This window comes from Neofelis nebulosa, chromosome 4 (genome assembly GCF_028018385.1).
Source record: "Neofelis nebulosa isolate mNeoNeb1 chromosome 4, mNeoNeb1.pri, whole genome shotgun sequence".
Lineage (NCBI taxonomy): Eukaryota > Metazoa > Chordata > Mammalia > Carnivora > Felidae > Neofelis > Neofelis nebulosa.
This window is the reverse complement of record NC_080785.1, coordinates 118,540,026-118,562,609: the sequence shown is the minus strand read 5'-3', so window position 1 is coordinate 118,562,609 and position 22,584 is coordinate 118,540,026. Positions and strand designations below refer to the sequence as shown.

General features: G+C 51.2%; 2 protein-coding genes across 14 annotated transcripts in view; both read left to right on the top strand.

Annotated features, from left to right (window-relative positions):
- Positions 1 to 1,198: 1,198 nt before the first annotated feature.
- Positions 1,199 to 16,395, top strand: BRPF1 (bromodomain and PHD finger containing 1). 8 transcript variants are annotated; one of them, XM_058726042.1, is made up of 14 exons: positions 1,199 to 1,333; positions 3,231 to 3,839; positions 7,366 to 8,325; positions 9,130 to 9,292; positions 9,708 to 9,839; positions 10,245 to 10,373; positions 11,171 to 11,480; positions 11,812 to 12,132; positions 12,452 to 12,736; positions 13,234 to 13,381; positions 13,942 to 14,078; positions 14,181 to 14,299; positions 14,645 to 14,799; positions 15,545 to 16,395. In XM_058726042.1, exons 2-14 carry the CDS (start codon positions 3,241 to 3,243, stop codon positions 15,726 to 15,728), a joined length of 3,642 nt encoding a protein of 1,213 aa, XP_058582025.1. In that variant the 5' UTR covers positions 1,199 to 1,333; positions 3,231 to 3,240; the 3' UTR covers positions 15,729 to 16,395. The 8 variants fall into 8 exon arrangements, with proteins under 8 accessions (XP_058582025.1, XP_058582024.1, XP_058582022.1 ...); XM_058726041.1 differs by having other exon boundaries at positions 11,809 to 12,132; XM_058726039.1 differs by having other exon boundaries at positions 10,245 to 10,391.
- A 1,850-nt stretch (positions 16,396 to 18,245) lies between these two features.
- Positions 18,246 to 22,584, top strand: part of OGG1 (8-oxoguanine DNA glycosylase) — a 43,653-nt gene continuing 39,314 nt past the window's right edge. For 5 of the 6 annotated variants that reach the window (XR_009260715.1, XR_009260716.1, XM_058726097.1 and 2 more), the window contains exons 1-4: positions 18,246 to 18,503; positions 18,984 to 19,231; positions 19,785 to 19,964; positions 21,413 to 21,594. Coding sequence is in view for 4 of the 6 variants with exons in the window: in XM_058726097.1 (XP_058582080.1) it covers positions 18,397 to 18,503; positions 18,984 to 19,231; positions 19,785 to 19,964; positions 21,413 to 21,594 (717 nt within the window). In the remaining 2 variants the exon portion in view is untranslated. Of the gene's footprint in view, positions 18,504 to 18,983; positions 19,232 to 19,784; positions 19,973 to 21,412; positions 21,595 to 22,584 lie in introns of those variants that run through there. The other variant, XM_058726098.1, reaches the window with a different exon arrangement.

Here is a 22,584-nt window from a genome sequence, read left to right as displayed (position 1 = left end):
CATGATGCATTTTCCACCAACCCTAAGGGGTTCCCAGTTTACCATACACAAGCCCTTTCACATCCCACCAGCCTTCTACACCTCCCCAGATTCGGCCCCTGCCTTCATACCCACACTTTCCCTTCAGTCCTGCTCCTTTGCCTTTCCCAAGCTCCTTCCCTTTCCTTTGGCCACGCCCGGTAACCCTAACCTGGCCCCGCCCCTTCCCTCTAGCCCCGCCCCTTTACCTTTTCCAAGCCCCGCCCTTTTACTTCAGTCTCGCGTCGTTTTTTCCCAGTTCTGTCCTTTCTCCCCAGCCCAACACCTTCCAGGTCCATATAAAGCCCCGCCCTTTCTTTCCTGAGGCCCACTCTTCTGTTTAGCCCCACCCTTTCACCGTTGTTCAGCCCCTATTCTCCTTACTGAGGACCGCTTTACAGATGTCCCCGCCCACTCCCCGCAAACTCCGCCCCTTGGACTGGTTTATTCTCTTCCAGACCCGCCCCACCTCTACCCATAACTCCGAGTCCTTCCTTAGGCTCCAGCCAGCGTCCTTCTTGCTCCCGGCCCTGCCCCCAGCCCCGCCCCGTGGCTCCGGCCCCGCCTCGCCGCCTTTCTCGGAGACCAAGGCCAGGTCCCCACTGCAGCCGCGGCGCCAGCAGGAGGGAGGGAGGAGGCAGAGGGGGAAGGGAGAAGGGCGGGCTCCTCAAGCCCAGCCCCGCGCTCACCGTCCGTGTCCGCAGATTCGCCACAAACGGCCCGACCACTCCGGATCTGGAATACCGCGACTTCAGCCTACAGGAACTCAACTCTAAGGTGGAGGTGCTACAGAAGTCATGTGGGGTGCCTACGGGCCCTTCCGAGTCTCAGAGAAAGGCCTCTCAAGACTCAGCAGGCGGGCGGGGATCTGTGGCGAAAGTGCAGATCGACAGCGCCGAGACGCCGCGTTTACCCTGCGCAGACGCCGTCGCCGCCGCTGCTGCCGCCGCCGCTGCCACTGCCTTTGCCGCCACGGTCTCCGCCGCCGCCGTCCCCGCGCTGCCTCCGGGGTCTTCCATTGTTCCGGCCGTGCCGGGTCCCGAGGCCGGACAACCTAGAGGCTCTCGAAACCGGCGGCGGCCGACGGAGTTGAGACACCAGGGCGCCGGCGGGACCGGGAGCGGCAGGGGTCAGCGCGGGAATCCCGGGGAGCCGGGGCCAGAGCGTGGGGCGGCAGGGTGCCGGGGTGGCGAGGTCTGCGGTCTCCGGAGTTGGGGCTCTCTCTCCCCGGCCCGTCTTTCCCCGCCGGCCTCCCCAACTGGGGTCGGAGCCCCGGCGGGCGCCCCCGGCAATGAGCCCGGACTCGAGGTGGCCGGTGAGTGCGGGCCTGGGACCAGGGCGGGAGTGGCCAGCGGGGAAAGGCTAGACTACTTTCGTGGGGCGTGCACTGAGCTGCCCGGTCCGAGGGCCTCTTGGGCCACTCGAGCCGGGAGAACTGACAGTGCATTAGCTCCCAGCCCGCGTCCCAGGGAAACAGAGTATCCTCCAGGGCTCCCCGGGCCAATGGCAGGAGGGGAGCCTTGTTTAACATGTTACACTTCGACAAAAGGGAAACGTCGCCGCATCCGGGAGAGGGCTGCGGGCACCGCCTGGGCCCGGCCTGATCCCTCCGGCCCCCGCCCCCTACTTCCTCCAGCCCCCTGAACTCTGCCGCCATACCCCTGTGGGCTCTGGGTCTTCCTCACGGGCTTCCAGTCTGAGTTCTTGTCTCCACCCCGTGTGCCTCTGCCGCCCAGTCCCAGTGGGACATCTGCCGGGGGCTCTGTGCTACTTTGGGAGCCAGGGCAACAGAGATGCAGGATACACCAGGGACCGACCCATCATTGAAAGAGAAGAGCTTGCCTGTTCCTCTGATTGGTTTGTGTTTAAAGACACAGCTGCAGGTAGGAAGTAAAAGTGAGTTGGAGTAGAGGGAGTAGTTTTACCGATGTAGAAGTCAGGGGCACTGACAGAGAGGCTGGAGCAGCCCACTTGGCTTGGCTAAGTCACAGGAGAGAAGCCAAGAGATGTCACCGTTTGTCTAGGAGCTCAGGGTGGCTTTGCCTGGAATGGTGCCAACACCCTAGCTGAATTGTTGAAGTCAGCTAGGCCTGGAGAAATTGGGGCAGTCTCTGACCACGTTGGGCTTCCTGGGGGCTGGTGCCATCTGCTGTCACTACTCACCCAGGAACATTGGAGAGGAGGAAGGGAAGGCCCTGAGGACCAGCATGGAACTGAATGTGCCTAGATTGTCATGCTCTTGTTTGTACTCTTAAGTACCTGGTTATCACTCCCAGAGCCAGGGCCAGGGCATAGGCTTCCCCTAAACACCTCAGAAATGAACTGCTTCTTTCTGTAATGCAATGATTTCTGCTGGTGACCAGGATTAAATCATTGGCTATCCATTCAAACTTCTACATGGGTTAACACTAGCCTTCATCTGTCAGATGATCTGATGATCCCCTCATTCAGTATTCATTAAACAAGTTCTTTATTCATTTGCCAAAAACTGAGTGTCCACTACATGCCAGGTCCTGGGAATATATAGAGGTGGGTAGGCTCTCTGATGTCTGCACTGTATAGCACCTGGTCTAGTGGGAGGAGACAAAGAACTTCCAGTGTGGTAAGTGCCTTGGTGGAGATGACAATGGAATGCTATGGAAACACAGCCCTCTGTGGGAAAGACAAATCATAACAGAAGAAGTGACATTTGAGTTGGGTTTTGAAGAATGAGTAGGAGCTCACCAATCAGGATGGAAACCGTTTCAAATCTTGCAGGAATGAGAGGTTATAACATTCAGGGAATGGCAAATTGCCCAGGGTAGACAGAAGCACAGCTGTAACTAGTGAAAAGAAGAGTCTGGAAAGGAGGACTAGGGCCAATGAAAGGGGTACCTTGAATATCATCTTAGGAAATTTGGATATTATCCTGAAATAAGTGGGGATCATCAGGAAGCTTTTAATCAAAAGATTGACATGGCTGTTGCTACTTGGTAAAAGATCACTCTGGCCACATTATGTAAAGTTAGGCTAGAATAGTTGAGATATGGGGCAGGATGACCAGGCAGGAGCCGATGAGGCCCAGACTGCCCATGGTATGGAGGTGATGGCATTTGGAGTCACTGTAAAGGTGGGCTGGCCAGGACCTTTGGGGAAAAGGGGAGGGCTGGAGAGAGTAGTGGATGACCAGGAACTCTTCCCCAGGCCTGTGCTAACTGATCTGTACATTCTAGATGTGACAGCATGGGGGTGGACTTTGACGTGAAGACTTTCTGCCACAACTTGCGGGCAACTAAGCCACCATATGAGTGCCCCGTGGAGACCTGCCGTAAGGTCTACAAGAGTTACAGTGGTATTGAGTACCACCTATATCACTATGACCACGACAACCCACCACCCCCGCAGCAGACTCCACTCCGCAAGCACAAAAAGAAGGGGCGCCAATCACGCCCAGCCAACAAGCAGTCGCCCAGCCCCTCAGAGGTATCCCAGTCACCCGGCCGTGAGGTGATGAGCTACGCGCAGGCCCAGCGCATGGTGGAGGTGGACCTGCATGGCCGAGTCCACCGCATCAGCATCTTTGACAACCTGGATGTGGTGTCAGAGGATGAGGAGGCCCCTGAGGAGGCTCCTGAGACTGGTAGCAACAAGGAGAACACCGAGACACCAGCTGCTACTCCCAAGTCAGGCAAGCATAAGAACAAGGAGAAGCGCAAGGACTCCAACCATCACCACCACCATAATGCTTCTGTGAGCACCACTCCCAAGCTGCCAGAGGTGGTATACCGGGAGTTGGAGCAGGACACCCCCGATGCCCCACCCCGGCCGACTTCCTATTACCGGTAAGGCCACCTCCACCTCCCAACTCTGGAAAACTGGTCAGGCAGGGCTCAGGAGCTGAGACGTAACAGGCAGCAGATGGGAGAGTGGCAGAGATAAAGGATAGCAGAAGCACACGTCCTGCCAGGGCGGTGAGAGGAACGTGCCCCAGCTAATGATGATGGCACTTAACTATATACTGCCACATGCCAGGCCCTGCACTGGGTACTTTGCAGTCACTCCTTTATTTTATTCTCCCAATTCTCTCAGGTAGGTATCGTTCTCATTTCACAGATGAGGAATGCACAGTCCAGAAAGGGGGCCAGACTTACCGAAAGTCACATGCCAGTAGATAGTGGAACTGGGATTCAAATCCAGGTTCCTCTGACTCCAAATCTGCACTGTTTTCACTATATCAAAAAATCATGTGTCTGGTTCCTGATGCTCTCCACTCCATCACTGTGTAACCTTGAGAAAGTTGTCTGGCTTCTGGTTTTCTAATGACCCCATCTGCAGAGCAGGTATAATATTCCTCTGCCAGCCTAGAGGTAGAAGACTAAGTGCACTGATTTCATAAGGTCCCTAAAGCAATTTGCAAATCTGCAGAGGTAATTTTCCCACCATTCTGTTACTGTCACCCATCCTTTAACATGTGTAAGCAATATTTTTATCACCTATGGTTTGTGCTCCTCCATTGGCCCTTGTATTTATTTCACTTAACTGTTTCTTGGAACCCCACTTCCTTGCAAAATTAGTCATGGTGGCTCTAACAAAGTTACAGGCATAAGGCTAAATTCCTTTAACACAAGGTAAGAAATGAAGGGGTGGGGGCAATTTGGTGGTGGAGCTATGTACAGAAACCTTAGCTGGAGGATGGGAGAAAAATCAAGTATAAACCTTCTCTCTGAGTCTTGGCATCCAAGGCAAAGAGGGCATTCAGATAAGTTAAGGAGCAGTATTTGGTGTCAACTAATCAGAAGGCCTAATCTCTGAGAAGGACTTGTAAAGGTTTTTATATGAAAGGTGGTTTTTTTACTAAAAGTGCAATCCGTGTGATGGTATGCCAAATCTCAGTTCTTTAAAATCAAGTCTGTGGGCACTCCAGTGATTTGGCCCGGTATGTCACTTTCGTCCCTCCCTTGTTCACATGTTATACAGTCTCCTCTTCCTGTCTTTCATCCATCCAGCCCAGCTTCACCTCCTTCTCCTTCTGGCTTTGCACTGCCTCTCTTTTATGTTAGCAGTGACTGTTAGGCTCACCCCCCAACATACAAACCCTTGTTTGGGCCAGCCTTTTCTCCTAAGGGCTCTTCAGCCTTCTCTGCTCTGATAGGCAATCCAAACCAGTTCCTTCCACTCCCATTTCTTCCTCCCTCTGCTCAGATTCACTCCTTATTCCTGGGGATCAAATCTGTTCTCCAGGGCAGCAATTCTCAGCTGGTACACTGTGATCAGCTGGGAGGTATGTTGCATGTCATTTATTACTACTGTTAGTAGAACTGTCCAAGTTTTGCAAATGATATTTTTTATGTATAAATTCGAGAAGATTTGAGGTCATCTCTCTAACAACACCAATTTCTCTTGCTTGCATCTAATATATGCTTTCTTAGGGAGAAAAGAGGGTGGAGTGTAGGCTGGTGTGCCAGGAATTGTACATGACATGCAGCCTACATTATCTGTGCCACAGCCTGTAATCTAGGTGCACTGTGGGAGTGTGTTATATACCATCGCATAATGTCACATATGTTATGGCAGAGCAAAGGTTGAGAACAAGTGCCAAGGCCTAGCAGGGGCTGGATAGTTCATATAATCTCTAAGCCACACCCTTTTTCAAGGATGAGGACATTGCGGTCATTTGGGGTAAAGGGCTAAGAAAGAAACTGCTTCCTATAGATACGGTATTTTAGTTTCCTCCATTCCACCCTCAAAATGCCTTTGAAATGAATAACTGTGCCTATTTCTGTGTGGTGAATCAGACATGGTCCTTGCCTCTAGCCTGTAGTGGAGGAGTTAGACACATAAATAGTTATAATACAAGGCAAGATAGCTCAGGGCTATACAAAAGCTAATAATAAAGCCAAGGTTTATTGAGTACTTGCATCATGCCAGGAACTGTTCTAAATACCTTATCTGTATTAACTCATTTAATGCTCACAACAGCTGTGTGAAATAGGTACAGGTTAGCATCACCACTTTATAGATGAGGAAACAGAGGCCCAGGGAGATCACCTTATTTGCCTGCTGTCATACAGAGCATGGCTCCCAAGCCTATGCTCATCCGGCCTACTCTAGCACCCAGAGCTCCATTTCTCTTGTGGAGAGGGGAGTGGAGGGACAGAAACTAACATTTATTTAGGGCCTGCTATGTGCCACTTCAGTTAGCCCATTCATTTTTTTAAATTCCATTTAATCCTGACAAGTGTCTTTGGGAGTAAACAGTAGCATCCTCATTCTCTTATCAATAAAACTGAGTTCAGGAAGGACCAGTGATGTCTTGAAGGTCAGAGTGGCAGAGCCAGGATTTAAATCCATGTTTTCAGAAACCAAAGCCCCATTCTTTCCATTGTGAAACATATATATATATATATAAAACATATATATAATTTGCAAGTGATACTTGGGGACCTTTCTTCTCCTAACTCTGCACCATCATCCAGACCTGTAGCTTTACAGTACTAGAGTCCAGGCCGCCTAGAGCATAGCAGGGGCATGGGGAGCCTGCTCTGTATGCCAGGCACCTGGAGCGGCCCTCAGCTCCAGTCTGGCTGGCCCAATGAGTGTATAGGGTAGAGTCTGAATTCTAGTTCTGCCACTTCCTGGTTGTAGGACCTATCTGTGTTAGACAGTTAATTAACTTCTCAAAGCTTCATTTCCTCATCCTCAAAGTAAGGGCAATATGAACACTGATGCTATGGCTGTGGTGAGAATCAATGTGGTAACACTACAATGCTTGGCTCATAGTAAATGCTCAGTAAATCTTAGCTATTCTGTTATCTTCCAAGGCTATCCAAAAAACAAACACAATACCAAGAGTTTGAGGGAGCCCTGAGCTGCATTAGCTGACATAAGACCCATGGCAACTCCATTCAGGATGCTGCCAGTTGGTACTAAAACATATATATAATTTGCAAGTGATACTTGCAGACCTTTCTTCTCCTAACTCTGCACCATCATCCAGATCAACCCGGTAGGTCCTAGCTGCCCTACCCTCCTCCCTTCAGGAGTTTGGTTGAGCCTCCGTACCCCAGAGGAGGTGGTATAGTAGCTAGTACACAAGCTTTGGAGTCAGCAGGCCTGGGTTCACACCCCAGCTCTACCACTTTCTCCCAAGGGAGCCAGAACAGGTGAATTAACTCCCCAAACCTTAGGTTTCCTTTTCTGCAAAACAGGAATGATTACAGCACCTGGGGTTAAGGTGAGGCTGGAATGAGACAGCATAAGTAAAGGCACAGACCTGGCAATGTGTAAGCATCCAGCAATTGTAACCCATTGTCTTTAGGGGAAGGAAATCTCAACTATATGATGCTGAGCTGCCTATGTGCACTGCAGGTACATTGAGAAGTCGGCAGAGGAGCTGGACGAGGAAGTAGAATATGACATGGACGAGGAGGACTACATCTGGCTGGATATCATGAATGAGCGGCGGAAGACAGAGGGTGTGAGTCCCATCCCGCAGGAGATCTTTGAGTACCTTATGGACCGGCTGGAGAAGGAGTCCTACTTTGAAAGCCACAATAAAGGTGACCCCAATGCACTAGTGGATGAGGATGCTGTGTGCTGTATCTGCAATGATGGTGAGTGCCAGAACAGCAATGTCATCCTATTCTGTGACATGTGCAACCTGGCTGTGCACCAAGAGTGCTACGGTGTCCCCTACATCCCTGAGGGCCAGTGGCTGTGCCGCCGCTGCCTACAGTCACCCTCCCGCGCTGTGGACTGTGCCCTGTGCCCCAACAAGGGTGGTGCCTTCAAGCAGACAGATGACGGGCGCTGGGCCCATGTGGTGTGTGCCCTGTGGATCCCTGAAGTCTGCTTTGCCAACACAGTCTTCCTGGAGCCTATCGACAGCATCGAGCACATCCCACCAGCTCGCTGGAAGCTGACCTGCTATATTTGCAAACAGCGGGGCTCAGGGGCATGCATTCAGTGCCACAAGGCCAACTGCTACACAGCCTTCCACGTGACATGTGCCCAGCAGGCTGGCCTTTACATGAAGATGGAGCCTGTGCGAGAGACAGGTGCCAATGGCACTTCTTTCAGCGTCCGCAAGACGGCCTACTGTGACATCCACACACCCCCAGGTTCAGCACGCCGCTTGCCTGCCCTGTCCCACAGTGAGGGTGAGGAGGATGAGGATGAGGAGGAGGATGAGGGTAAGAGTTGGAGCTCAGAGAAGGTCAAGAAGGCCAAGGCCAAGTCCCGGATCAAGATGAAGAAGGCACGGAAGATCCTGGCAGAGAAGCGGGCCGCAGCACCTGTGGTGTCGGTGCCCTGCATCCCACCACACAGGTATGTGGGGAGCAGATGGATAGGCTGGTAAGGGAAGAAGAAGCCCTCCTAGAGACTGATAGCCCCGAGTGGAGTGACAGGGTTGGGTTCTCTTATTAGAAGCTACAAAGAAGGTCAAAACAAAACACCAGATTCCAAAAGAAGTTAGCCCTAGCAGGTCACCAGACTTTTATCTTAGGAGCCAGAAATTTCAGCTTTTATCTGTCAGACCTAACATGTTTTCAGCTGCCCTTCATTTTATGGTCTGGTTTAAGTAGGAAGAAAGAGGATGTAGTAGCTATCAGCCACAGTGGCAGAAATACTCTAACCCTGAACAGAGAAATGGAAGGAAAAAGGGGGAAGGAGTTGTGAAGTGGTCACTACCACAAATGAATCCAAATGACGGCTGCCATCATCAGTTATTTTTAACTTTCTCTTGTGCTGTCTAGTTAATTTCCTCTAGTTTACTGCTCTACAATTATACTTTATCCTAAAACCTTACAAGGCTCAGGCTGAGCAGGGTATCCCAGAGTCAAATAGTACTCTGGGCTGCTGTGACAAGAGCAGTCTTAGAGGCCAAACTCCTCATATGAGTTCACCCAACTTCGTGAACAGGGTCAGGGATCTGGCTTCATGCTGGGAATTTGGCTTCCTGTCTGGTACTGTTTGCTCTTCTTCGCATTAAGCCAAGTGTCACAGGCCTTTTTGACAATAGACTTACTCCAGATTCAACTCCATTCAGGAATTCTCACCAGCCAGAGACACCTGTTCTGCTTAAGAAAATAATGGCCCAACAGGTTTTTCTCTTTATTCCTTGCTTCACAGGCTCAGTAAAATCACCAACCGCCTGACCATCCAAAGGAAGAGCCAGTTCATGCAGAGGCTACACAGCTACTGGACGCTGAAACGACAGTCACGAAATGGAGTCCCGCTGCTACGTCGCCTGCAGACACATCTGCAGTCTCAGAGGAATTGTGACCAAGTCGGGGTACCGTGTCAGATTCCCTATGGGCTCTGGGAACTGGGGCCAGGGACATAAAGGACTGAGATACGTGATAATAGTTTTCAGTGTCCGAGAGCTTAGGCTATTTCCTCCTTTAAAGTAGCCCTCAAACCAAACTCAGGATGAGATCCTTACAGATTGTCTGCACATTAAAAGGGCACTGTTCCTGTGTGTTCCTTCATGCATTCATTCAACAAGCATATACCAACCATTGATTCTGTGCCAGATCTAGGGGACACATAGGTACAGGAATTCCCACTTTAGCTAGTGAGGCTGCCAGTAAATTACTGTGCTACCTCCTTCAGTTTTACCTGACATTGACCCAAGCTTCCTGGGCTCTTCCGTCTGGCCTTTCTTCTGGCTTCCTTATCATCTACCAATCCCCTTCTTGCCTCTACAGAGAGATTCTGAGGATAAGAACTGGGCCCTCAAAGAACAGCTCAAGTCCTGGCAGCGCCTCCGGCACGACCTGGAGCGAGCTCGGCTGCTGGTGGAGCTGATCCGCAAGCGGGAGAAACTCAAAAGGGAGACGGTGAGTGCTCCTGGGTCAAGTCTTTTTCAGAGGAGAAAACATTCCTGGGACAAGGAAAAGCCTTTGTCCCCTGGCCAGGAAGCAATAGGGCTGATGCTGGAGTCAGGTCTCAGTGGTGCCCAGTGTGTTCTCCAGCTCACTGCAAGCAGCATGTCACAGAAGAGGATGAACGGGACCCTCAGTTATGTGATACAGGTAGCTGGCACTGGGAGTTCAAGGAAGAAAAAGGCCAGAGTAGTCAGGGAAGGTTTCACCAGGTGGGGCCTTGTAGAAAGTAGACCTGAGTGTGTCAGCTGTGGGCAGGAGAGAAGGAAGGCAGTTTCCCAAACCAGCTGCTACCATCCCTTCAGACCTCTTCCAAGGGACTGGCCTGGGCCTGGCTGATCGGGCCTTTATGTGTGTCAGATCAAGGTCCAGCAGATCGCCATGGAGATGCAGCTGACCCCCTTCCTCATCCTCCTTCGCAAAACCTTGGAGCAGCTCCAAGAAAAGGACACAGGCAACATCTTCAGCGAGCCGGTCCCTCTGTCTGAGGTAACCGAATTGGACGAAGTAAGAATCCCTTCCCCTCACTCCACCTTTCTGTTCCTCTCCCAGTTGGACCCCTGCTGCAGGTCTGGGCCAGGGACTAGGAGGGGACTGTGAAGAGAGGGGCTGGTGGCTCTGGGGCTCCAGGATAACTGGAGCCACATGCATCACCTGGACTCTGTCTTGTCCCTGTCACACCCCAAGGGCCCAGAATGGGAGGCAATCTGCACTCCTTCCCCAGAGGCAGGGACTGAGTCTGCCAAATGAATAATCCCAGGGCAGGAAGACACTTTCGGGGTGCTGAACCCTAGAACGGAGACTTTAGAAGGCTCAGCACCTAAAGAACCAGCTCTGAAGCCCTAGGTCCTGACTGGCAGACTCTTCTCTCTAAAAGGTATAAAACGAGAGGCCCGAGGCAGTAGCCTCCTTATAAGTCTTAATGATAAGTAAAAGAGCTATAGGAATGCAAAGTGGTGTTATTTCCAAATGATTGCCCTAGCCATTTTCTTACTGAAGCCTCTTGGCTCTAGGAGGTAGATTTGACTGTAATTTCATCACCATTTTCCAGGTGAGGAAAAAGAAGGCCCAAAGAGGTTAAGAGACTTGCCATGGTCACACAGCTTGTGACTGGTAAAGTCAAGACTAGAATCCAGCTTTCCTTTCCCCTGTGCTATATGCCTGCCTCTAACTGTGGTGGGAGGAGGTTGCTGGATGCTTTTCAGGGGGTGGGGGTGTTAGGAGCAAGGGTTCAGGGCAAATGAGGAGCATATCTCCACTTAGCCACACCTACCCTGCTCTCCCAGGTACCTGACTACCTAGACCACATCAAAAAGCCCATGGACTTTTTCACCATGAAGCAGAACTTGGAGGCTTACCGCTACCTGAACTTTGATGATTTTGAGGAGGACTTCAACCTTATCGTCAGCAACTGCCTCAAGTATAACGCCAAGGACACCATCTTCTACCGGGCAGCAGTGCGGCTCCGAGAACAGGGTGGCGCTGTGCTCCGCCAGGCCCGGCGCCAGGCAGAAAAAATGGGCATTGACTTTGAGACGGGCATGCATATCCCCCACAGCCTGGCTGGAGATGAGGCCCCACAGCACACTGAAGATGGTGGGTGATAAATCATGCTACACACATAGAGGCCAATGCCAGGGATGAATGGCTTTCCAAAAGTCCCCTACTGGGAACAGGCAGTGTAGGCAGGAAGTAGCTAACCTGAGCAGTGGCAAACTATCCCCAGGAATGCTCCCCAAGAAGCCAGACTGGGTGAATGGATAGCAGTGCCTACCCTTCCACATCTTGGTGCTGCTGTTTTACAGCTGTTCCTGGTGAGAAGCCAAAGGGAAAAGAGTGGGTTTCTTGTTGCCTGCTCAGGTTCAGGGGGCCCAGAGGGCTACCCTAAGTTTGACCTTTCCCCACCCGCTGTGTCCACTCCTAGCAGCAGAGGAAGAGCGGCTGATCCTGCTGGAGAACCAGAAGCACCTGCCAGTGGAAGAGCAGCTGAAGTTGTTGCTGGAGCGGCTGGATGAGGTGAATGCCAGCAAGCAGAGTGTGAGTCGTTCACGGCGTGCAAAGATGATCAAGAAGGAGATGACGGCACTGCGGCGGAAGCTTGCCCACCAGCGGGAAACTGGAAGGGATGGGCCTGAGCGTCATGGCCCCTCCAGCCGGGGCAGCCTGACACCCCACCCGGCAGCATGTGACAAGGACGGGCAGACAGACAGTGCCGCCGAAGAGAGCAGCAGCCAGGAGACAACCAAAGGTCTGAACCCCTAGCAAGGTGGACCCCAAAGCCAGCTAGACTTGACTCTGTAGCACACACTCAGCCCCTGCCATCCCCCAGGCAGAGGTCCCTCCTACACAGCTAGCTGTACTTTCTCCCTCATTCCCCATTCAGGGGCCTCTTAGCTGCCTCTCTGGCTATTGGTATAAGGGACAATGTTCCCAATTCCATAACCCCCCAGATCATCTCCCAACTCTAGCTGGAGTAACAGTCCTATAGGCCCAGGGCATACCCTGGGTATCTACCCTTCCCACATCAGGCCCCTCACCAACTCTCCTTCTCTCTTTCTCTGCTCCAGGCCTGGGTCCCAACATGTCCTCAACCCCCGCACATGAGGTGGGCAGGAGAACCTCAGTTCTGTTCTCCAAAAAGAACCCGAAGACAGCTGGACCGCCCAAGAGGCCGGGCCGGCCCCCCAAAAACCGGGAGAGCCAGATGACCCCCAGCCACGGAGGCAGTCCTGTGGGGCCCCCCCAGCTCCCCATCATGGGCTCCCTACGTCAGCGCAAGCGGGGTAGGAGCCCCCGGCCCAGTTCGAGCTCAGACAGCGACAGTGATAAATCCACAGAAGACCCCCCAATGGGTGAGCCTCACCATCACCCAGCCCCCCGAGAGAGTGAGCAAAGTTGCCATCATTCCCAACATAACTCCCACCTGTCCCTTCATTTGCCCATAATATATCAGAGCTAGAAGGGCCCTTAGGGATCCTTTAATTCAGTCCCCTCATTTTACAGATGGGGAAACTGAAGTCCAGAAACACTGACCCAGCTAGATTCCCATCCAGGACCCTCTCCATTATATCACTTCACCTTTTCTCTTCTCACCCTCCTTGGGGATTTCCTGCCCTTTAAGCCATTTGTGTCTTAAGGCCAGTAACTGCCAAGGGCAGTGTGACGGGTGGGGCAGGACTATGGCCAACTGTGGCAGACACTGCCCAGAACTGGCTCTGCTGGCCAAAGTTGGAGGAATTTTCCAGCACAGAAGGGAAAGCCGAGCTCCTAGTCCCTCTTACCCCCATGCCATCTCTCATCTACATCTTCCTGACCGATTCCTTCCCTCCTCCCCCTCCCCCCAACCAAGACTTACCAGCTAATGGCTTCAGCGGTGGAAATCAGCCAGTGAAGAAGAGTTTCTTGGTATATCGTAATGACTGCAGCCTTCCCCGGAGCAGCTCCGACTCTGAGTCTAGCAGCAGTAGCAGTAGCAGCGCTGCCTCAGACCGAACCAGGTACCAGCCCTCCAGATCAAGGCCTGCCTCCAGGATGCCCTTTGAAGTTTCCCTCTGGGAAATAGCATGGCAGCCACTTCAGTCTAGATTAAGATGGCTCAGACCCAAGGTTCTCTGCAAAATAAATGGCATACCTAAGAACGTCACCATAATGGAATAGTGGGAACCATCCTGGGTTAAGCTGATGCTGTAGAGCAAAGAGCGTAAACTGTTGCCTTGTGGCCTGGATTTGGCCTGCAGACATATTTTGTTTGGCCAGCATGGTGTTTAAAAAAAAAAAAAGGAATCCAGTACTGCCACATAAAATTCCTAGTGTCTGTATTCGCTTTAAAAATCCGATCTGGCAAATCTAGCCAGGGGATGCACTCATCACCACCACTGTTAAATCCAGCCCATGTCAGTCACACTATTGCCAAGCCCCCAAGGGCTTTTGAGTTTGAAATTTTTCAAGTAGCCTTAGTTTTCCAAAATTCTTAGACCTGGGGGTTTAAAGAGAGGACAACTACTGTGTCATTACCCACTCTACCCTCCTTTAAGCTGAGTTCTTGTCTTGTCCACAGCACAACACCCTCAAAACAGGGCCGGGGCAAGCCCTCCTTCTCTCGGGGCACATTCCCAGAAGACAGCAGTGAAGATACCTCAGGCACTGAGAACGAGGCCTACTCCGTGGGCACTGGCCGCGGCGTGGGCCACAGCAGTAAGTACCCTCACCCAAGGCCAGGGAAGCCGGGGGCCCGGTATCAGGGCCTTGCCAGCCCCCTGGCTGCTGATCTGCTCCCTCTCTCCCATTCCTGTGAAGTGGTAAGGAAGAGTCTGGGACGGGGAGCTGGCTGGCTGTCAGAGGATGAGGACTCCCCACTGGATGCTCTGGACCTGGTGTGGGCCAAATGCCGAGGGTATCCATCATACCCAGCTCTGGTAGGCTTCCCCTTTTCTTCTCATATCCCTTGCCTCCCAACCCCAGATCGTAGACACAATTAGCAGACTTTACTTACTCTCTGCTGAGCTGTAGAGAACAAGGGTCTTTGGCAGATAGACACTTAACAAGTTCCTGGTTAGTTTTTCCATCTCTCCCTTTTCTTTCCCTTTGCATCTTGGAATCTGGAATAGTTCATCATGAGAAGCCAAGGGTCAGCAATGCAGCCTTGTGGCATGATAACCTTTCTGTGTCCCAACTTCAGAGGTAGTTTCCCAATTCTTGTATAGAGTAAGTTTCGGGGAAGAAGGGAACTGAACCAAACAAAGGTCTTATTACACCCTCAGATAATTGATCCAAAGATGCCCCGGGAAGGTATGTTCCATCATGGGGTTCCTATCCCTGTGCCCCCCCTGGAGGTGCTGAAACTTGGGGAACAGATGACCCAGGAAGCCCGAGAGCATCTCTACCTCGTCCTCTTCTTTGACAACAAGCGAACCTGGTAAGGGAGGAGGGGAGCAGTTTCTGTGACTCATACAGCCACAGATGCAACCCTGGGTATGTGGGCAAGCTGCCAGGAAACTTCAGCAACAGACAGACTGGGCTATCACAGATCAGTGGGGGAGGGACTTAGATCTTTGAGCAGAAGGGTTGTGAGGGTTGTGTTGACCATGAGTCTGAGAGACTGAGTGGGCAACAGCTGACAAACAGCTGTAGCTAGAAGCTAGAGGCCCATCAGTGACTGTGACAAATGTGCTCCCCACCCAGAATCAGGTGGCTTCTAGACTTAGTTTTCCTGTCTCTGCCTCCATGGTGACAAGATGAGGATAAAATAGATATAAACATTCAGGCTGTCAAATCTCTGTTCTGTCACATGTATGTAATGCAGTGTTTTTTGTGTATTGTGTGCAAAGGATATTTAATGTCAGTAAAGTCTGCCTGAAGCCTATGGGACAGGGTACCTATTTCAGGTTAGGTCATGGCCCCTTTTTGCACTCGTAAATACCCTGTGGTTACCCCGTAATGTGACTGTTGAGTGGGTGCTTTTCATCACTAGACTATGAGCAGTTCCTTGAGGGCAGGGACTGTTTCTCTTAGACTCTGTTACCCCATTACCCACCAGAACCAGGTTGCCCAGAACCTCCTGGGCACTCAGGAGGTGTTTTTGAATGAGTGAAGGAGTGATGAAGGCTGATGCTTGTTGCTTTCCCAGAGATGACTTATGTGATCCTCACCTCGTCCTACAGGCAGTGGCTGCCAAGGACTAAGCTGGTTCCTCTGGGCGTGAACCAGGACCTCGACAAGGAAAAGATGCTGGAGGGCCGCAAATCCAACATCCGCAAATCAGTGCAGATTGCTTACCACCGGGCTCTGCAGCACCGCAGCAAGGTGCAGGGCGAGCAGAGCAGCGAGACCAGTGATAGTGACTGATAATGCCCAGCACAGCCCAACCTACAGTGCCCTGCCACCTCTCTCCTCCCCCTTTGCTCACTGTCCTGGAGTGGCACCGGCCTCTGCACTGACTCATTCCTGGTCTTGGGGCCAGTCTCAGGGGAAGCTGGGTGGGGGAGGTCCCTCCCGCCCTGAGTGCAGCTGGACTGTACAGAACACTCCAAGGGCCCACGGCGGCTCTACGCATGGAGAGGGGAGGTCTCACTGGCCAGAGAGCCCCAGAGACCTCAGCATTGTAGTGCAGGGTGGTGGGCCAAGGTTAGGACACTGCATAAAACAGGCCATCCCACCACCTCTGTCTGCTCTGCTCATGCCAGGAGAATCTAACTGCCTAGTGGCCTGAGGCCCTTGCAGGTGGTGAGGTGAACGGGCATCTGCCCAGCCTAGCAGTGGGATTGATGTCTGTCCAGCCCGGAAGAGGGGCACTAGGTGACCCCCCTCCCCTGCTGTTGTAAATACTGTAATTAGCGGAGAATTTAAATTATTCTCATTTGTAACTGCGTTTCCGGGTCGCGCCAGAGTCATTTGGTACTAAAAAAGACTGGGGCCTGTCCCCACTTCCCTTTTTCCCATAGATGCCCCCACCTTTCAAACTGGTTTGTATTTATTTCAAAGGAAGAAAATATATTGATTCTTAGAAAATAAATAGTCTGTTTGGAATTCTTGGGTTCTTGCCTTCTGCCAGGGCAAAAAGATAAAAAGGGAGGTTGTCCCTCAGGGATGGTAAACAATTGGGCTCAAGAGGTTGCTGGTTGCTGTGCATGCTGCATTTGTAAGACAACAGCCAGGATAATATGATAGCTCCCATTTCCCAGGCACTCACTGGGTGGCAAGCCTTTTTCTAAGCACTTTTAGATACACAATTTTATGTAATCCTTGCAAAAACTATAGGGAAAGTTAATAAGGTGGTTATCTCCACAAAGATACTGAGGCTTAGAAAAATTAAGTAACTTGCCTAAGTTCCCACAACTAGGAAGGCGCAGAGCTAGGATTTGAACTCCGGTCTCTGTCTACAAAGCTGGCTCTTTAACCAGTATTCAGAACTAACTGCTAGAAGTCTACGGCTCCTTCATGAATTTCAGAGGCTTCAAGTCCTTTGCCAGTAGGTTAGTCCCAAGTGCTTCAGAGTCCCCATAGCTGTGACCTTCCCGTTTAACTGGGGACCTAGCAGGTATGTAGAGGATTGCTCTGCATTCATTCCCAACCTTGGCGTCTCCTTTACCGATGATTCATTCAGTTACTGCAGGAATGCTTTCCAAGTATGGGACACCTGTGGGCTGGCACACCTAGAGAGGATTCAGCCACAGGAGGTAGTTGCCCAGGGCCTTGCAGCTTCGGAGTGGAACAGACAAAAATAGCATTTGTCTGATAATAACCATGCACGTGATGCTCCTCCCTACTAGGTACTGCGGGTGGGTCACAAATCTTGCCCTTAAGGAATTTGCGGTCCACTCACTGAACCACAGTAACTTCAGATCACAGCGCTATGAGGTGAAAAGTGGCCCAGATAAAGTTCATGTCTCCTAGGTCCTTGCTTACTGTCTTCCTCCAGAAGGGAAGAAATTACATAACACATCTTTCTTGGGCCCAGGCAGCCCGCCCTGGAAACTGGAAGAGGCAGACGGGCTGCCTCACGCCCACAAGCCCCAGTGGGCACAGGGTGTGAGATGATGGAGCACTGTTTAAGGAATGCCCTGCGACTGAAGGGAGCAGCTGGGTAGAGCGGCTGGGTAGCGCGGGGCGCGGCAGTCGGAGGACGAAGGTCTCTGACGGAGTGAACTCTGAAGAGACCTGACTGGAGTCGAGGCTCGGCGAGGCCTTGGAGGGGAGCGGCTTAGCGGGCGAGGGCGAAGACTCAATCCTCAGGCGGCGGACGCTGTGGAGACGTCTCGGCCGCTCGGAGGGGCCCGAGCTGTGTTCGGGTCCAATTCTCAGTCAGGAGGGCGAGTATCTGACTGGAGAGGCTCGGTGGAGAAAGGCTCTCTGAGGGTGGTGGGGGACAGGATTTGGCTCTGCGGGCGAGCAAGCCATGAGGAACCCCAGGGTTCCGAGGAGATCTGGCAGTGCGGATTGGGGCCTGAGGGCGCATTCTGCGACCGGTCGGCGGGGGGCGGGGATCGGACACCCTTGCGTGCCCAGGGCAGACAACCCCAAAGGCAAGGCCAAGAGCGGGCAGCGAGCCCAGCGCGCGCCAACCGCTGCGGCCCCTCGGAGAGACCCGCCCACCCGCCGTCACACCCTATTCTCATTGGTGCCTCTTCTGCTCGGATTGGCTACCTCCGGATCCAATAAGCCAGGCTTGAATCCTACTTCCGGTGAGAGCGAAGTCGGCTCCCTGGAGAAGCCGGAAGAGTGCGTTTGCGCGCGCTTGCCGAAGCGCAGTGGTGCGCGCCGGGAGGCGTGGCCGGGAGAGCATTCATAACGGGAAAGGTCAGGAGGGTTGGTGCCCTGGTGGACTGTAAGGGGCGGGGCCTGCAGGGAGTGGAGGAATTTTAGAGGCTAGGGCTTAGTGGGCAAGGCCTTAAAGAGTGCTGACTGTGTGGTCAAGGTCTTTTGGCAATGAGTGGAGCTGGTACTGAGTGGGCGGGGCCATTATGGGGCGGAGCCTGGCGTGGAATTGTTAGCCGGGTCCTTTTTGCTCTGGAGCATGAGACATCGTACTCTAGCCTCTTTCCCGGCCCTGTGGGCCTCCATCCCCTGTCCACGCTCGGAACTGCGCCTGGACCTGGTTCTGGCTTCCGGACAGTCCTTCCGGTGAGTGACCCTGATTCTTGGCCCCTCAACACTGCAGTTCTGGAATGTAAAGGAATTTTGGGGGTGATGGAAGAAACCTCAGGGTGCAGAAGAGGAAGCAGACGCGGGTGGTGAGCTTGTTTACCTCCTTTCTAAGGTGGAGGTAAAAAGCCAGTGCAATGCGGGTGCCTGGGCGCTGCGCTGACAGCGTGGAGCCTACTTGGGATTCTCTTTCCCCCCTCTCTCTGTCCCTTGCCCGCGTAAGTGCAAGCGCGCGCGCGCACGCACGCACACACACACACACACACACACACTCGCTCTCAAAATAAATAAACTTTAACAAAAGAAACCAAAAAAAGGCCAGTGCCGTGTTGTGAGAATCAAACGACTTTGCATTTCCTAAGTCAGTGTTGTGTATGGAGCTGTTGTAGGATGGGAGGGCCCTAAAGGGTGCAAGAAGGAAAACTGAGTACCAGAGTTGCTGTGTGCCTGGGGGCTCAGGTGGAGGGAGCAAAACCCTGCGTACTGGACTGGCGTGCTGGGGAACCAAGTATGGACACTGACCCAGACTGAGGAGCAGATCTACTGTACTGTGTACCGAGGGGACAAGGGTTGGGTTGGCAGGCCCACACCAGAAGAGCTAAAGACTGTGCACCAGTACTTCCAGCTGGATGTCAGCCTGGCTCAACTATATCACCACTGGAGTTCCGTGGACCCCCACTTTCAAGAGGTGGCTCACAAATTCCAAGGTGAGTACAAGGATTGGGACAGGGGTTGGAGTTCTTGTAATTTGGTTAAATTATGCAGTTTCACCATCTGTAAAATGGGGATTATAATCCACTTCATAAGATTTTATGAGGATTAAAGGAGCTAATACGTGTAAAGTTTTGCTTAGAATAGTGCCTGATATATAGTAATTATTATTACTATTATTGTTTTGCTGATTACCATAGTGTGGTGACAGGATATTGAGCCACATCCTGGCTGTGTGACCTGGGACAGGTGACCTCATTCATTCTATAAATATTTACAGAGCATCTGCTATGTGAACAAAACAGACACAAATCCCCATGGACACAAATCCCCACGCTCGTTGTGTTTACACTGTGGCTTCTTTATCCCTGGAATGTAAAGATAACCCCGACCTATGAGGAATGAGTGCTCTGGTGTTGTTTTCTCTATCAACGCTTTCCCTCATTCCCCTAGATCCTCCTAGATCTTCAGTGCCTAGGATCTGAGGGTGGGAAGAGGCCACTCCTGACACCAGGTCTGTATCCTACCGCCTACCTTTCTGGTCTCCAGGTGTTCGACTTCTGCAACAGGACCCTGTCGAGTGCCTTTTCTCCTTCATCTGTTCCTCCAACAACAACATTGCTCGCATAACCGGCATGGTAGAACGCCTCTGCCAGGCTTTCGGACCTCGGCTCATCCAGCTGGATGATGTCACCTACCATGGCTTCCCCAACCTGCAGGCCCTGGCTGGTGAGTGGGTGGGTCCCTGCGCTCAGACCCTCCAATAGCTTTCAGGGTCTGTTCGGTTCTCCCCTGGTCCCCATCTCCCATCTCAAAGCTTCCTGCCTTCCCAAACATCCTCCTCATCCAGAACCATCTTGCCTGGTCTGATCAGCCCTGCTTCATCCACCCTGTCTGTCCTTGAAACGTCAGCACCTCACTAGCCTGTGCTTTTTACCCCATAGGTTCACTGCTTCATAAAAAATTTAAAAAACACATAGTATACAGTAGTATGGGGTTAAGACCACTCTTCTGGAGAATACCTACATCTGAATTCTTCTGGCATTTGACATCTACCTATATGACCTGGAGCACATTATTTAATCACTCTGTGTTTCAGTTTCTTCATCTGTGGAATGGGAGAATAATGGCACTTACCTATCAGAGTTGCCACAAAGGTTAAGTAAAGAAATACACATACTGCACATAGTGCAGTATTTGACATACAGGAAGTATGCAGAAAATTAAAGTTGCTAACTCTACAGTGAACTCAACAATTTTGCATCCAAGAACATATATGTTCTTTATACCAGCCTTGTGAGGGAAGTATTTTACAGAAGCAAGTATATCAGTTGGTAGATGTGAGAATAAAGCTAGAAGAAGTGCTTAGGGACTGCATAGCAAGGAGACAGGATACCTAGAGAAAAGAGAATGTTTTTGGTGCTTAGAAACCCAGTATTGGGGGGAAAAAAAGAAACCCAGTCTTGGGTCTCAGCTCCCAGCTTAGTAGTCATAAGACCAAAAGAATTCATTTACCTATTGAAGCTTCTCTTATTTGTAGGATGGGAATAACAGTTTCTATCCAGAAGGGTTTGAGTGGTGAGTAAAGCAGTCGTGAGGCAGGGTGCTCTAATAGGCTAAGAGCACACGCATTGGTTTCCCAGACCTGGGTACAAGATCCCATCTCCACCATGTCCTTTTTTGAACAAGTTATTAACCTCTTCTAAGTTCTTATTTTCTCTATCTGTAAAATTGGGAAAATAGCCATACTGTTGTCCGGGTCCTTGAGAAAAGCATGATAATGTACCTAAAGTACTTTGCCCATGCATAATACCCAGCACTTGATAATAGAAGCTGTTATTGTTATTACGACCATTATTTTAGGTCGTGGGTGTAAATGCACTTTGGAAAGGATAACTGGGGAGTTCCTCCAGGGCAGCAAGTCCTTCTTAGTCCCTGCTCCAGTGACCAACACTGGGTAGTAAGTGCTCAGAAAATATTTGCAGAGGAGCAAACTCAGGCTTTAACCCTTTCTTTTGAATATGCAAGTGTCCTGGGGTCTCACAGAGGGTGATGAGGTGGGAGAGAGGTGCTTAGGGAAAGCATTCCTGTAGGGGGTAGAGGCCTCACACACTAGCCTGAAGACAGGAAAGATTTGAGGATCCCTGACCCCTGCTTTCTTCCCCATTCACCCACAGGGCCAGAGGTAGAAGCTCAGCTCAGGAAGCTGGGCCTGGGGTATCGTGCCCGCTACGTGAATGCCAGTGCCCGAGCCATCCTAGAAGAACAGGGCGGGTTGCCCTGGCTGCAGCAACTGCACAAGGCCCCCTACGAGGAGGCCCACAAGGCCCTCTGCACCTTGCCTGGGGTGGGCACCAAGGTAATGTCCCAGGGGCACAGGAGCTACCCTCACCATTCACGCAGAGAGTAGCAGAGAAGGAGACAAGGCAGGCCTGAGAGCTGGGTACATGCTTGGCTTCTGGAGGCAGGGCAAAAAGGAGAAAGGATACAAGCAGATGTTTTATTAGAGAAAATGCAAAGTGCAGAAAGAGTATAAAGGATATTGTCCCAGGGCACCTGGCTGGCTCAGTCAGAAGAGCATGCAACTCTTGATCTGAGGGTCATGAGTTCAAGACCCACATTGGGTATAGAGATTACTTTTTAAAATAAATAAATAAATAGACTTTAAAAAAAAATGACATTGTCCCTTGAGTGCATTTTTTAGAAAGGCCATTTGTTCTGATGCACATATACACTGCTCTATGTATGCAGAATTTTCCAGAAGGAATCATTGGAAGCTTAAGAGTGGTTACATTTGGGAAGACAAATCAGAAGATGTTTCTCCTTTTCATGTTGTTTTTATCTTGAAATTTTACATACTTATAAATCTTTTTGTTTAATATCAACAAGGTTAGCTAGCAGTAAGATGATTGGGAATTTGGCATTTATTTTCTTCTTTATAGTTTAAAAAATAGAGTTTTGTTTAAAAAACTTTTTTTTTTTTTTAAAGAACCTCAGCCTAACATTAAATCTTGGTTATGCCTCTTCCTAGCCATGTAACCTTGGCCAAGTCACTTCATCTTTCGGAATCTCACTTTTTTGTCTGCAGAATAGATGTAGTAACTGCCTTCTTCCCAGGTTATGATGAGGAACTGGCCTACATAGATGTTTACACAGTGGCACTCTCATCATACCTATTTTAAAAAAATTCTTTTAATGTTTACTTATTTTTGAGAGAGAGAGAGAGACAGACAGACAGAGCATCAGCTGGGAAGAGGCAGAGAGAGAGGGAGACACAGAATCCGAAGCAGGCTCCAGGTTCCGAACTGTCAGCACAGAGCCCAATATGGGTTTCAGACTCATGAACCGT